General features: G+C 33.6%; 1 protein-coding gene across 1 annotated transcript in view; it reads left to right on the top strand.

Annotated features, from left to right (window-relative positions):
• LOC126745995 (circadian clock-controlled protein daywake-like) overlaps positions 1–9,094 on the top strand; it is a 28,522-nt gene extending 19,428 nt beyond the window's left edge. Inside the window, exons 2-5 of the mRNA XM_050454083.1 lie at positions 7,739–7,979; positions 8,031–8,164; positions 8,283–8,432; positions 8,488–9,094. Of these exons, the coding sequence (XP_050310040.1) occupies positions 7,739–7,979; positions 8,031–8,164; positions 8,283–8,432; positions 8,488–8,642 (680 nt within the window). The 3' untranslated portion in view covers positions 8,643–9,094. The remainder of the gene's footprint in view (positions 1–7,738; positions 7,980–8,030; positions 8,165–8,282; positions 8,433–8,487) is intronic.
• Positions 9,095–15,286: the final 6,192 nt, after the last annotated feature.

Genomic DNA, 15,286 nt, shown 5'->3' with positions numbered 1-15,286 from the left:
TCGAAAATGGGCAATTTGCTAATCTCTACTTAATATATTAAATCCGTAAAGAGCATAAAGATAAACAAAATACTATTTCATCACTTGTTTGTCAAAAAATGAATGCATAATATTAGAGGTAATTAAATATACCTCATTATAAAATATTTTCATTCGTGTTCATTTTTTGGGTTATCGGACCGCGACCCACTAAAGCTATGACGATAAACAAAATAAAAACGTAACTTGCTGCTGCAAAACGCAAACAATGTAGGTACGACATGAAATACCATGCCCTCATTTCTGAAAACTCTTATATAAACCACCAAGACAGCTGTTGCACAACTATTCGCTTCAATCGTTACTTAAGTCTTCCGTGTTTAAAGAACAACGTGCGTATCTATAACGTTGATAAACGAATTGGGTCGAATTAAGATTTTTATTTATACAATAAGTTAATTATTTTCAAACTATTAAGAAGACTATCAATGTACAAAAAATGTTTTCCTTCAAAATTATGATTTTAGCTGTGAGTTGAATCCTGTATAATTTATTTTCATACTCTCTAAAGAAATACATGACTTCACTACTCGCTACTTGTTTTTTAAATGTTTTTAGTTCCATCTATATCTAAATCCAGTTCTAAATTTTGATTTACAAATCCTACACTATCAGAACGTGGTACCGTCTTCTACTTCTTTAGTAAATCTAAATGTTTTAATGTCCCATCTGTTGCACCTGTTTTTTTAATTACCAATATTCTGTAAATGATACAGATTTAATAATCTTTCTGTAGAAGAAAAAAAAATCTTTATTTTTATATTTTGATTGGTCTTGTCATCCTTCGAGTTTTATGTTTGATTAGTCGTTTGTGATTTAGTTTTTTTCTGACCAGTGGTCTTTGCTGTATCAGCGGAATTTTCATTTTTCTCTGTAACTAAGTATTGTAGTTACGACATATGTTGAAGTTCATAAAATAGTTATTTATGTAACTATTGTGTAAACACCAACTTTTTGTATAAATGGGAAAGTGTGCGCAAAGTGTGGAAACGTAAAAACTTTTGAAACATTTTTGACAAATTATTAATTAAATGTCAAATTACGCACTAGTGGGTAATAAGTGAAACTTTATATGCCAAAACTTTTTTTTTCCTTGACAAGGAAAAACCATTAGGGTTTTAGCATGCCTCTTTGTTTTTTCAACTTTAAAGAGCATAAATTTAGGTTATTTATTGGTTTAGTTTTATTACGTTTTTTGGTGCCATAATACTTGCAAGAGAACCAGTCTATTACTTCGATATAATCATTAAAATTGACTTACATCTGTTGTCAGATATGTGTTTACCTTGTTACAGGTACATTACCTGATTTTGGCCTATATTTCGAACACCTTGGAAAGCTCTTCAGACAGCAAACCGTGGTTCGATAAAAGTTGCACCAAGGTAGTCAACAACAAAAATGCTGCTTATCGCAAATGGCGTCAAGACCCAATTCCTGCAAATCGTGTCAACTTTGTTGCCTTGAGAAATGCTTGCAAGCAGACCATCGATACCTGCAAAGAAAAATACAATGAGAGAGTGAAGAACAAACTTCTTAATTGCCGAAATGGAACAAGATCGTTCTGGTCTGTATCAAAAGGTCAAGCTTTCTGTAGGTCAAAAATTCCACCTTTGACTAGGGAAGCTAGTTCGATTGTAATAACCGCAATTAAAAAGGTAGATTTTCTGGGTCAGATGTTTGCATCAAACTCTACCATAGTCCTACAAGGCAAAATACCAACGACTTTTCCAAGAAAGGCTTCTTCGATACCAGAGATAGTCTTCCGTCACAGAGATCTTAAAAAGTTCTAAAAGGTTTGAACACTAACAAATTAGTACTTAGTAACAATTAGTACTAACAATTAGTAAACTTCCATAAGGCCATCGACCTTAATGGAATACGGTTAATGGTATTAAAAAAGACACCACCTTTGTGCAAGCTGTTTCCTTTTTAATACCGAAGAAATCTGTTCTCTGGAGAATGGAAACTGCGCGGATTGAACCTATATCTAAAAAACCGTCCGATTGCTTTAATCTCGGCCATCGCTAAGGTAACGGAAAAACTTGTCAACCAGCAAATTTTGAATAACCTAGAATTTACCAGTATTGTTAGCGACCGTCAATATGGTTGTCAAAAACACAGATCTATTGACAATCTGCAAATTTACGTCACTCATGTTTGGACGGAAGCTATCGAGAAACATGGTGAATCTCGTGCAATATCTCTGAATATTTTAAAGGAATGCGATAAGATCTGATATGAAAACCTCTTAAACAAATTGTATTCTTACGGTTTGCCACCAACTTTCGTTGAATGTTCTTATCTTGATGCTTTTTATAAATGATCTCTCTAGTATTCTTATGTGACAATAATAAACTAGAGCTTAACACCTCTAAACGTAAAGTTATGGTATATACTCGCATAATATTATATTATAATTATTGAGAGTATAGCTCTTAGGACTTAGGTGTTACCTTTAATTATCAACTAAGGTTTGTGTCGCATATTCAGTCCATCGTATCGTCTGCTAGTAGAGCTTCAGGGTTCATAATACGCAACTCTAAGCTATTTGATAGTGTTGCATACCTAAAGGTACTGTATTATTATTTAATTCGTTCGAAGCTTAAGTATTGTTGTTTAACTTGGTATCCTTTCGGGTTCATGTTGATGCACTGAAGAGTGTTCAAAGGAGATTTCTAAAATTTTTGTATCCTTAAGAATGTGGTGCCTATCCAGAGGAGGGTTTAATAATGGTGTTTTGCTATCAAAATTAGGTATCTAATCACTAAAATTTAGAAGAATCCTCGTATCTCTAAATGTCTTGTATAAAATAGTTTATAATCTTGTTAATTCTCCATACCTTTCATCAATGATAAATTTTCGAACACACTATAGCAATATAATAATTTCACCTAATATTGCTAAAAAATTTCCTATTTATTTGATGACAACAAACTTTAACTACATGTCTTCTTTATGTGATATACACTTCTCCTCTCTTAGATAAATCTCGAACCACTTACTAAATTAATCTGTAGCAACAAGAGCATATCGATTTTCGGAGCTACTAGTAGGAAAAAGTCCTGCTACGTCTATGGCAAATCGTTCAAAGAATGCACCAACAAGATACTGCATCATTTTTCCTCTGATCCGAGTTCTTAAGCCCTTGCTTAATGAACATTGCTCACACTGCCGGCACCAGCGTTTAATATCTCTATGACTGTTCAGCCAGTAAAACCGTTCTCTTACTTCTGCTAAGCTCTTACTAACTCCAAAAAGTCCTCCGCCATAGACAGCTTTAAGAACTTCTAGAATCCGTTTTCGAGGAAGGATCTACGTTCTCCCAGATTCTTTTTAGTAATCCATCTTGTATAACTAACGTATTCCATTGAGATCAATATGGTTTCAGTTCTAGAGATTTGTCAAAAATAAGATATTTCTATTTCCATTCTGGTTTTGAGATTTCTCGAGACTTCAGTTCGTAAATAAGAGCACATACTGGGTCATCACACTAATTGTGGATTAAACTAGCTGCGTTCCACTCTTCAGGGCTGTTAAGGCCAATGCGATTATAAGTAAATATCTCTGGATACTCTTTTGATTCCATTTTAGACAATGTTGACATATTTTAATGCAGGGTCTTCTCGATAAAGCATTGGCGTTTTGGTGGTATTCGCTTTTCCTATGTTCTGTTGTAAAATGATACTCTTGTAATCGTTGAACCCACCATACTATTTGTCCTTTAGGATTTTTGTATTAAAACAACCATTTCTCAGACAAGCATGGTCAGTTCTTAAGATGAATCATTGTCCATACAAATATTTACGGAAATGTTCAATAGCTTTTACTGCAGCCAATAGCTCTCGTCTGATGATACAATAGTTTCTTTCTGGTTTCGATAGCGTTTTACTAAAATAAGCTATCATCACTTGTTCGCCATCTTCATATTTTTGTGATAGGACAGCTCCAATTCCAACATTGCTTGCATCTGTATCCAGGATTAAAGTTTGTCCAGGAATCGGATACCATAAAATTGGAGATGTACACAGTGCTCTTTTTAGTCCTTGAAATACTTCTTCACAGTCTGCTGACCAAATACCATTTTGCCCTCCATGATCTTATGTAGAGGCTTTGAAAGGTTAACGAAATTTCTTACAAATCTTCTTAACTGGTGTTTGTCAGTATGTCGTAGCGAATTTTCGATTACATCTACTTTATCTGGATCAGTCTTGACACCTTTTTCTGATATAACATGGTCAAGCTATCGAAATTCTTTTTAAAATACGAGACATTTTTTAGGACTTAGTTTCAGGTTGGCCTCTCAGAGCTTATATATTCTTTAAATGATCTTCAAATATTTTTTCCAGTATAATGACGTCATCCGTCAACGACTAAACGTGATTCCCAAGTCATTCCACGTAACACAGTTTCCATAAATCTCTCAAAGATGGCTGGAGCATTGAAGTCCAAACGCCATGACTGTAAATTGCCAAAGTCCTATCCCAGTCGAGAATGCGGTCTTTTCGTTATATTCTGGGTGCATCTTTATCTGCTAATATCCACTCTTTAGATCGAGTGTTAAGAACCCTTGTGAACCTGATAGCGTGTCTAGGGTGTCGTCAATGTTTGGTAGGACATAACTGTCTTTCATGGTAATGTCATTCAAGAGCCGATAGTCTACACAAAATCTGGTTGATCCGTCTTTTTTATTCACTAGTACAACTGGAAATGTCCAAGGACTTTGGGAAGGTTCTATCACTCCCTGTGTTCTCATTTCTTGAAATATTGAGAAAACTTCACCTTGTTTAGCTATCGGAATTCTTCGAGGTGCTTGTTTTCATCGGAGCATTGTCTCCAATGTAAATTCGATGGTGCACCAAATCGGTACTTCCAAGATCATTATCGTGCAAATTTTTAAAACAGTTTTGTAAACATATAGTAAAAGATCTGGTTGAATGACGACTTCTATAAGCATTTTTCATGTGCTACTTCAGAGCACACGCCAATGTATTTTAGGGGTTGATCATCTCCTTTCAAGTTTTCCATTCGAACCAAAATAGTAGATTCCTTTGGGTGGATAACGTCTTTGCTGCAAGAATTTCTTGACCGTATACTTTATAGTTATTCATAGGCTCAATCAAAACAGTTTCTCTATATTTTCCTCTAGTTGTGGTATTTACCATCATCTCTGAGTTAGCTGGTATGGTACTTTACTTAACTATCCTGAGATAGCTAAATAACGACTCAGACATTGCCAATATCTTCATGTAGATAGGGCATAAGGATCTCTTCAGTTTTTATCATCAATATGCGGTTATAAAAATCCATTTTATACGGCTGAGAATAATAATATAACATCTAATCCTAATATAACGTCATCCATAATTTCTGCTATTAATGCTTGCTGCTAGAATGTTGTTAAACCAATGGTGACTTCAGCCTAATGTAATCCAATTATCGGAATCCTTTTTCCATTTGCTGACTCCAGGATTAAATTTCGTGGTAAATTTTACAGCGATCTGCGATATATGGCTTCACGATAGTATGACTGGATCTTGTATCCACCACCATCTTACATTCACCGCCACATATTTTTCTCGGTACTACCATGCTCTCTCTAGGACGTGCCAGCCGATTTTATCCATACGTGGAGCTTGGTAGCACCCAGCTAGCTTGCACCTAATAAAGTGTTTCTAAATTCTTGGGTCTGTCAACGGCTTGAGGTATTGATGTTAAAGGGCCCCTCCTTATTACAGTTCCAACAGCGGAATGGTCTCTAAGGTTTTCCGGCCAAAAATGACTCAATCTTCTTTAGGCGGTCTTCGGATCACTTTCTGAAGTTCTGATTTGCGTTATCTGTGTCTGCCTTCTAGTTGCTGGAAAAGCTGCCTCATACTCCAGTCCATGAGTAAAAGCTTCCGAAATAGTTTTGAGCCAATGTGCCATCCTTAGAGTATGGTTAGTATCGAAATCTCGAACTCCGCCAATAAAATAATTTAGAGAATTTTTTTCTCAGAATTCTGTTGGGGCTGAAGTGTAAGCTAGAGTTACTAACCGAACAACATAGGCCTCAAACTGTTGGAGTCTTTCCTCGGGTTGTTGTCTTCTAGATTTCAATTCAGCCTGGAACACTTGTTGCAGATGGCCTTTAGCGTCGCAAAGATATGCTGCAGTACTAGTATTTCTGTGCTGCATTCCTGTCACGAGAGGAACTAAAGGACTTTAACTATGAAAGCCTGCTCTCCTTTATTAGGAGGATGAGTCGCCTACTTAGGGAGACTAGATGGAGCCTACTCAGGGTGGTCAGCGGTGATGACATCAATGCTACTACTAGTATTTCTGTAGCTTCCTAGGGCATAGCTTAAGATTAATTGCATTTTTATCGTCATCCCAGCGATTTCCCATAGCAGCGACCTCAAACTGATTTAAGTACGTATTCCTTGCTTCTTTGCCATCGAATTTTGGTGGATTCAGTTTCATAATTGTTTACATTCCAGGATGCGCCTTACTTGCTATCTCTAGTTCTTGGATCTTTTTTTTTGTACTTGTCCCAATTCTTCTTCCACTGTTGCTTCGAAGTTAGTCATTATTTGCATCTGATTCACCTCCAGATCTTCTCAAGTTGTAAATCTCATTCCATTTCTTTTCTGTCTTGTTCGTCCTGCTCATTCTTAGGATTGTCTTTTAAATTCAGTACCTCTTCTTTCATGGTCTTTATAAGGTGTTCTTGTTTTTTGTCTCTACCTTCATTTTCGTTCTTCAGGTGATTCTCCATGGTCTAAAGAAGACCTCATGGTCTTAATGAGATCTTCATTTTCTTTCTTCAGATCGGATTTAATTGTCTTTAATAAATCTTCCTGTTTCTTGTCTCGTTCTTTTCCACTAAAATGGGCTTCCAATTAATTATCCCACTTCTTACACCAATTTTAACGAAATTCAGGAACACATTTTGATTGGCAACTTTGTTGAGTGTCCTTTAATTATTTCCAAGGTAAAAACTTACTTAACAATTAAAACTGAACAAAATGCCACAAAACGCCACATTTTAAAGACCTATGGAACGAATTAGAAATGTTTAGAACTTTCTTCATTGTTTTTGCCGAAAGAGACCAATAATTTCATGAGTATATTGACAGTCAAAAAAGTATACAAATTCTAGAAAATGTAAAATACAGGAATTTACAATAATATAACCTAAATTGGGGCCTCAAATAGGATGAACTTCTTGAAAACTACACATTATAGATGCAAATATTAGGCTAAACGTAAGCAATACCCTAAATAAACCCTACTAATCAACTTTTAATTACAAAATACAAATAAAATAGTATAATAACTAAAAGAATAATTTACGTATTTACATTTTCATAATAATATGTTAGTTTTAGGCGGTTACATTATTGTAGTGTTATATGCTTAACAGTTAATACTATTCTTATTATATTTTCATTATTAAGTTTAGTTAATTTTTGTTTTGTAATTGGATTTTTCTGTTGGGCAAATAAATAATGAAACGAATAAATAAATAATAAAAAACGCAGTAAAAATAATAACAAAAATTACTAAAAAAAAACAATTAAAAATCGTAACAGAAAAAGACGGATATTTTTACCTAAATTATTATATTTTATTAAAAATAAAAAAAAAGTATTTATACAATTAAAATCATTTATAATGCACAATTTGGAGTATAAAAATAAGATAACTAAATTTGTTTCAGCTGAATATATCCTACCATGTTATAAATCAGACCCAAACCTCAACAAATGCTTACAAGGAACATTTAACCACCTAAGGCCCTATTTAGTCAATGGACTGACAGACATTAATGTACCAAGTATCGACCCTTTTAAGTTGGATAAAATCGTAATTGAAAACGGTCAAGGACCTTTAAAAGTTAAGGCTTCATTTTACAACGTTACAGCGCAAGGAGCTCAAAATTATACTGTTGAAAAAATAAAGTAAGTATAGCTGTCTTTGAAAGTATTATGCACAATAGTGATATTTTATAGCGCCAATGTAGATGATTACATTATCGAAATAGGGTTTAAATTTCCAAGGATGGATATAAGAGGGAAATACGATGTAAATGGTAATGTATTGCTATTTCCAGTACGATCCAAGGGAGACTTTTGGGCAATTTTTCGTAAGTATTAAGATAAATCAGTCATTTTTTTAAGAATGACATCATAACCAGGTAAACCTGTTCTTTTAAAACTAATCTTTTATTCAAATAAACTTAAAGTGTAAGAATTTTTTTTTAGTTGATATTGAAGCGGCAGCAAAAATATATGGTGTAGAATTTATCAGAGATAACGTGCGATACATGAGAGTAGAAAAAATGCTTGTTGATTTTAAGTTGAAAAAAAGCAGATTTAGAATCAGAGATATAATAAATCATAGCAATATTATCGGTAATTACTTATTTTGAAAATACTGTTTATTATTTTAAACTTACTGTTGTCGTAGGTGAGGCTATGAATAATTTTCTTAACAACAACTCTGAAGAAATAATCAGAGAAATGAAGCCAGCAGCCCGATTGTCAATAGCCAGACATTTTAAAGGGTTTTTAAATAGCGCCTTTATGCAGCTGCCTTTAAAAATATGGTTACCAGATGCTTAGCAACGTAGGAAATAAGGACTTTTGTACATATTTATTTTCTTAGGTTAAGTACAGGCTGTGGTTTAAGAACAATAAGAAGGTTTTATGCACTTAATTATGTTACTCTTCTTTATATAAACTAAAGTCGGAATCGTGACTATTTTTGTACAAATAGTTTTACTGGAAAAAAAACTCAGCTACACATACTACTCGTTAAAGTAGTGAACTGTTTTAGCTTGGATGCAACTAGAATTATAAATAAGTATAAGTAAATAACGATGTTTTTAAATTTTATTGTATTTCCAAGTTAAAAAAAAAATTATGAAATTGTGGAACCCCACATTGAACTGACATCAAACAAACATTGATAAAATTATATTTTTTTATCGATATGCATTAAACAAATTCATTATTAAGATTGATATACAGTTTTGTAATTAAGTTTTTTTTAATTAAATGTTTATTTTCTACAATGTTGTTTTATTTATTTTATAAATAGAAAATATTCATTCGTTGCTGCGCAATTAATAGTGGAATGGGTAAACATATCAGTAAGACGAAACCAAACATTTCTCTTAACCTAAGTTTATGACAATCATTTACTTATCAAATTTCAAAATTTTTTAATAATTGTCAAAAAATACCGAAAACATGTTTAGCATTTGTTCTTTTCAAAAATTATATTTTTAAGAAAATTGTGAGAAAGGAAAAAAACCAGCCCCTTATTCAGGAAGATAGTGATCATCCATCTCTGAGCTTGTCGCAGCAGATTATTTGTTCCAATATTCAACAAATATAACGTATACTTAACTTAGGGTAAAAACATAGTGAGGCTTCGAGCTTCGCGCCAAGCTGCGCTTCAGGCGACTTTAGATTTAGCGATTCAAGATTTATTATACAATTTCAAATAGAAGAAAACATAGTAGGGAATTGCACGAGTTATATGCCTAAGAAGAGCTGACTCTCCAGTGTAAATCTACCCACTTGCGTGGGCTACATCAGTACTTTTTGCATTATATAAACCTTAGATTTTAAGTCGCTTTATCTCATTGTTTCTGTTGCTGCACGTTATACTGTCAATTTGTATTTTAAGAAATAAAATTGGTTTTTAAAAAGTCTCCGTGTCGTTCAACGTTCGTATTTGGTGCAGTCGTCAGAAAGTCGGTCTACAAAATTTTCGTACCGTACGGAAATCGTGCCGAAAAATAAAGACTTCTAGGAGTGTTTTCCAACACTAATAGTGCAATCCAGAAGAACCAGCGACACCTAACACCGCTGTAGGCAAATTCAAGGGATCACGGGAAGAAGAAGTCACGCAGTAAGTGCCTTTTCCTTTCACCTCTATAAACCCTCTGTTTAAGGAATTTATAAGGGGATATTTAGGAATTTTCGCGAATTAAACGCATATAGATTTTATTTCCAGCATATTGAATGCAATTTTAGTTGATAGTTTCAGCGAATTGATCGTATTTAATTTTAATCTTAAACGCATGGATCGCATTTAGTTTTAGAACATTTTATCATTTTTATGAACGGTATAGAAGAACTAAGTACTTCACTCAGTGATTTATCTTTAATAGAAAAACTTATAGAAATGACTCCACCATCCACTACCCCTAAAATAAATTGGGATCTTTTCAGATCTAAATTAAGCAATATTAAGCCTTACGATGGTGATTGCAATAAGCTTAATAAATGTATTAGTAGGTGCGAAAGCTTTATTGATAGTTATAGGAACCTCAACGACGAGGAATTAAATAAACATATATTCGAATGTATCCAAGAAAAATTAATTAATAAAGCTGAAAGTTTAGCCGGTAACCGCGCCGAAATAACTAACTGGTTTACTTTACGTGATGCTTTAATGCAATGCTTTTCAGACCGTAGAGATCTGGATTGTCTAACTTAAGAGTTAATTAGAACCAGACCTTACAAAAATGAACATTTATTAAGTTTTGGTAATAGGCTTTAACTTTTAAGAAGCGATATTGCTCAAAAAATAGGTAATGATTCTAGCTATAGTACTAATGAAAAACTATGCCACATTAAACATTACGAAAAAACTGCCCTAAACACTTTTATTGCAGGCTGTACAGGCATTCAAAAAAATAATATGCATCTAAAAAGGCCCGCCAGCCTTGAAGACGCAATGGCCTATATTAAAGAGTTCGAAAATTTCGAAAGGCTTTATGACAGTTTCGAAACAAATAAGTTTCAAAAATCTAGTCACAATACTAATAATAATGTATATAATAACTTTAGGAATAGTAATTCCCCGAGTAACCCTCAGTCATATAATAGACAAAATTACAATAACTCCTTTAATTCACAACCCAATCAACAACAGTACTATCAAACTGATAATTGGGAAACAGATTATGCTCAAGACTATTTTGATGAAATTGATCAAAATGTCGAATTAAACAAACAAGAGAAAAATCCCCAACATTCAAATGAAATTTATAATACTGACTCTCTAAATTTTCAAGACCTATCCATAACAGACCCAATAACATAGTAGAAATAAATATTTCTTCTTATAACTCGCTACCCTATCTTGTAGTTAGTTCCCCCAAAACAAAAATGTTGATCGACACTGGTAGTAGTAGATCAATACTAAAACCGTATATTGCAGAAAAATATTTCCCGAATTGTATATATAACTCTAAAAACATAATAAAGACAGCTGTAGGTAGCAAAAATACACAACAAGCTACAATCCCTTTACTGTCAGAATATGGAATCGACCATAAAATAAATTTCATACTTTTTGATTTCCATGATTATTTTGACGGAGTAATCGGGCTCACCGATTTACTAAAAACAAATCTAAACATTGACTTTAATAACCAAATACTTTGTAACAGCGAAACAACAATACCATTTAAGTTTTGACGAACCGAGGACGTTAACATCACCTTATCTTTGAACCCTCACGAACGCACATAAAAAGTCTACCTGTTTCTGTATACAAAGGCAAAATATTAGTACCTTCGATGTACTTTGATCAGCTCTTTATCCCACAGACACTTAGCTGTGCAAAAAATGGTCATGCAACCCCTGAAATAATAAACAATACTGATAAGATTATTAATGCAATTTTAAACAGACCATTTAATGTCGAATCTTTTGAATCAGACAGTTTTGAATTTTTCTCATACGAATGTATTAAGCAAATTTCAAAAAACAAATATTTTCAAAATTCACCATGGAATAACGATATAAAAAATCTTATTCGTTCAAAGCATATGAACGGTGAAGAATCGCTTGCTATAATTAATTTATGCACCGAATTCAAAGATATATTCTATAAACAAGGAGACGAACTTTCCTTTACGTCTAAAGTAAAGCATGAAATAAAAACTAGCGACGAGGTCCCTGTACATACTAATTCATACAGATACCCCTATGTCCACAAGGATGAAATAAAATCCCAAATAAATGATATGCTCGAGAAAGGAATAATTCGACCTTCTACTAGTCCATGGAGTTCCCCTATATGGATTGTGCCTAAGAAATTAGACGCATCCAAACAACAAAAATGGCGTGTTGTCATTGACTACCATAAAATCAATGAAAAGATAATAGACGACCGTTATCCAATCCCTAATATCACTGACATACTTGACAAACTAGGACGTTCACAATACTTTTCCACCCTTGATTTAGCCAGCGGATTTCATCAGATTGAAATGGCACAGAATTCAATCCAAAAAACCGCTTTTTCTGTAGATAACGGGCACTATGAATATCTTAGGATGCCCGTTGGCCTTAAAAATGCCCCTAGTACTTTCCAATGTGTAATGGACGAAGTTCTAAAAGACCTTTTAAATAAAGTATGCATGGTATACATGGATGACATCATCATTTTCAGTACAAGCCTCCAAGAGCATCTTCAAAACCTCAAACTTGTGTTTTCTAAATTAAGAGAAGCCAAATTAAAAATCTAAATCGATAAATGCGAGTTCCTCAAAAAAGAAGTTGAATTCTTAGGTCATGTTGTGACACCTCAAGGAATTAAACCTAACCCCAGAAAGATTTCAGCAATCCAAAACTTTCCAATCCCTCGAACTCCAAGAGAAATTAAACAATTTCTAGGCCTACTTGGGTGTTACCGCAAGTTTATTAAAAACTTTGCAAAAATTACAAAACCCCTTACCCAATGCTTGAAAAAAAACGAAAAAGTAATCCACAATAAAGAATTTATCGATTGTTTCAAACTTTGCAAATCCCTTTTAATTTCAGAGCCGGTATTAGCCTACCCTGACTCTACAAAACCATTCGAACTTACAACAGATTCTTAGAATTACGCCATTGGTGCCATATTGTTTCAAAATGGACACCCAATTAGTTATGCTTCCCGCACTTTAAACCCAGCGGAAATAAATTATTCCACCATCGAGAAAGAGCTTTTTTAATACTTTCGACCATATTTATTTGGTCATAAATTCACCATACTATGTGATCATAAACCCCTAGTGTGGGTCATAAACCCCTAGAGACCTCCTCTGTTGCAAACGAACCTGGCGATATAGACGAAACAATAAACAGATTTTTACGATCATCAAACGACCTATCTATACTTGACGACGATGAACTAGTATCCATCCTTGGCACTAAAAAGTCGAGTAAAATAAAAATATTACAAGACATTCGAGTTTCACCAAAAGGAACTATCGAAGATTTGATCCAATCACGACAATTCTCTCCAAATCCCGAATTGGACAATTCAGACTTAGAGACTGTACATACATCTCTTGAAAACCCAATTTTTAATTTTCCACTTACCGAAAGAATACTCAACGGGTATAAAAACCAAGTTCTCTTTACCGAAGGTGATATAGAATCACTCAAATGCCAAATCTCACAGGTATTTCAAAATACCAGGATTCTAGTAGTCATCCCTAGAAATAACCTAATTCCCAATATAATTCGATTCTTAAAATAATTTATTGAGCCAAAACGTTTATACGCATTTTATTTTCGAACGGAAACTCTAGCTCAAACTTTTACAAGAACCATACAAGAACTTTTTATAAGCTCCTCCTTTAAGTTTGTTTAAAGTACGATATTCCTAGAAGACATCGAAACTCAGGACGATCAGCAAGAAAAACTTAGACTCTATCACACTACTAAGACTTGCCATAGAGGAATTTCAGAAATGAAATGTGCTCTAACTGCTAGATTTTATTGGCCCAAAATGGTTAAAGATATCGATCAATATGTTAATCTTTGCGAGATATGTCAAAAGAATAAATATGACAGGAATCCACCCGCCATAAAATTCAATCTGACCCCTTCTACCTCGAAACCGTTCCAACAAATTCACATCGACTCGTTCCAAATTAATAACGAATCATTCTTGACAGTAATCGACGCTTTTTCTAGATATGGACAAGCTTATCATCTTAAAAGCCTAACAGGCCCAAGCATCATAGAGTGTTTCCTAAACTTCATCTCCCATCATGGTTTACCTCTTAAAATCACATGTGATCGTGGAACCGAATTCAAAAACAAGGATTTCGAAGACTTTTGTCAATTATATAAAATAGAATTGCATCATACTACTGCTAAAAATAGCAACTCTAACTCTCCTGTGGAACGATTCCATTCTTCCATAATCGAAGGTTATCGTTGTCTTAAAGAGGAACAAAATCGCCTCACAACTGAGCAACTTATGAAACGTGCTATCCTAGGTTACAATAATTCCATTCATAGCGTAACCAAATTTACCCCTTTCGAAATCATCAAAGGTCACATAAATGATACTAATCCTTTCAATCTTAACGACCACATAATTGTCTCCGACTATGTTTAAAATCATAAAGAAAAATGTCAAAAGATTTACGATAAAATAGCAGAAAATAACCAAGATAGTAAAAAAAGGATCATAGCTAAAAGAAATGAAAGTCGTGAAGAACCCCCTAAATTCGACGTGTCTAAACCCGCTTATATTAGAACTAAGTAACAAAGTAAAGCCCTTACTAAATTCAGGAAGACTATAATAAAAGATACACACATTATTGACACACATTTGATAAAACAACAACTAAATAATATACAAGTATATTTTAACAAATTAAAGGCTCAAACCTATAAAGGAAAATCGAATCATCCCTTAAATTTTATTGGCCTAACCCATGGCTTAATACTCAGAACCGAGTATTTAATTAATATTACTCAAAGTAAATTGCTAAATCTTGAACCCACAGGCAGGACTAAAAGAGGTCTGTTCAACATAGTAGGGAAAATAAACAAATGGTTATTTGGCACCCTTGATGCCGACGATGAAAAATACTATACTGACGCGATAATAATTTTGCAAAAAGATAAAGACAATTTAGTCAAGACGGTAAATTCGCAAATGTCATTGTCAAAGAAACTTATTGATAACTATAATTCCACAATATCTAGTCTTATAAATAACCAAATTAAGTTAGAAAAAAGGATCAACATGCTACAAATGTATATAGAAAATGAAATAAATAATACGTATCTTTATATTTCTTTCGAAGGTGTAATTTCTTAAATCAATTTAGATTGCCAAAACTTAATAAACTTTTTGGATAACCTAGAAAACGCCATCACCTTCGCAAAGCTTAATGCTGTACACAATTCTGTAATTTCGGTAAACGAAATCAGAGAAATGATGGAATGCTTGGAAA

This window comes from Anthonomus grandis, chromosome 16 (assembly GCF_022605725.1).
Source record: "Anthonomus grandis grandis chromosome 16, icAntGran1.3, whole genome shotgun sequence".
NCBI classification, from domain to species: domain Eukaryota; kingdom Metazoa; phylum Arthropoda; class Insecta; order Coleoptera; family Curculionidae; genus Anthonomus; species Anthonomus grandis.
This window is presented reverse-complemented; position numbering and strand designations above follow the sequence as displayed.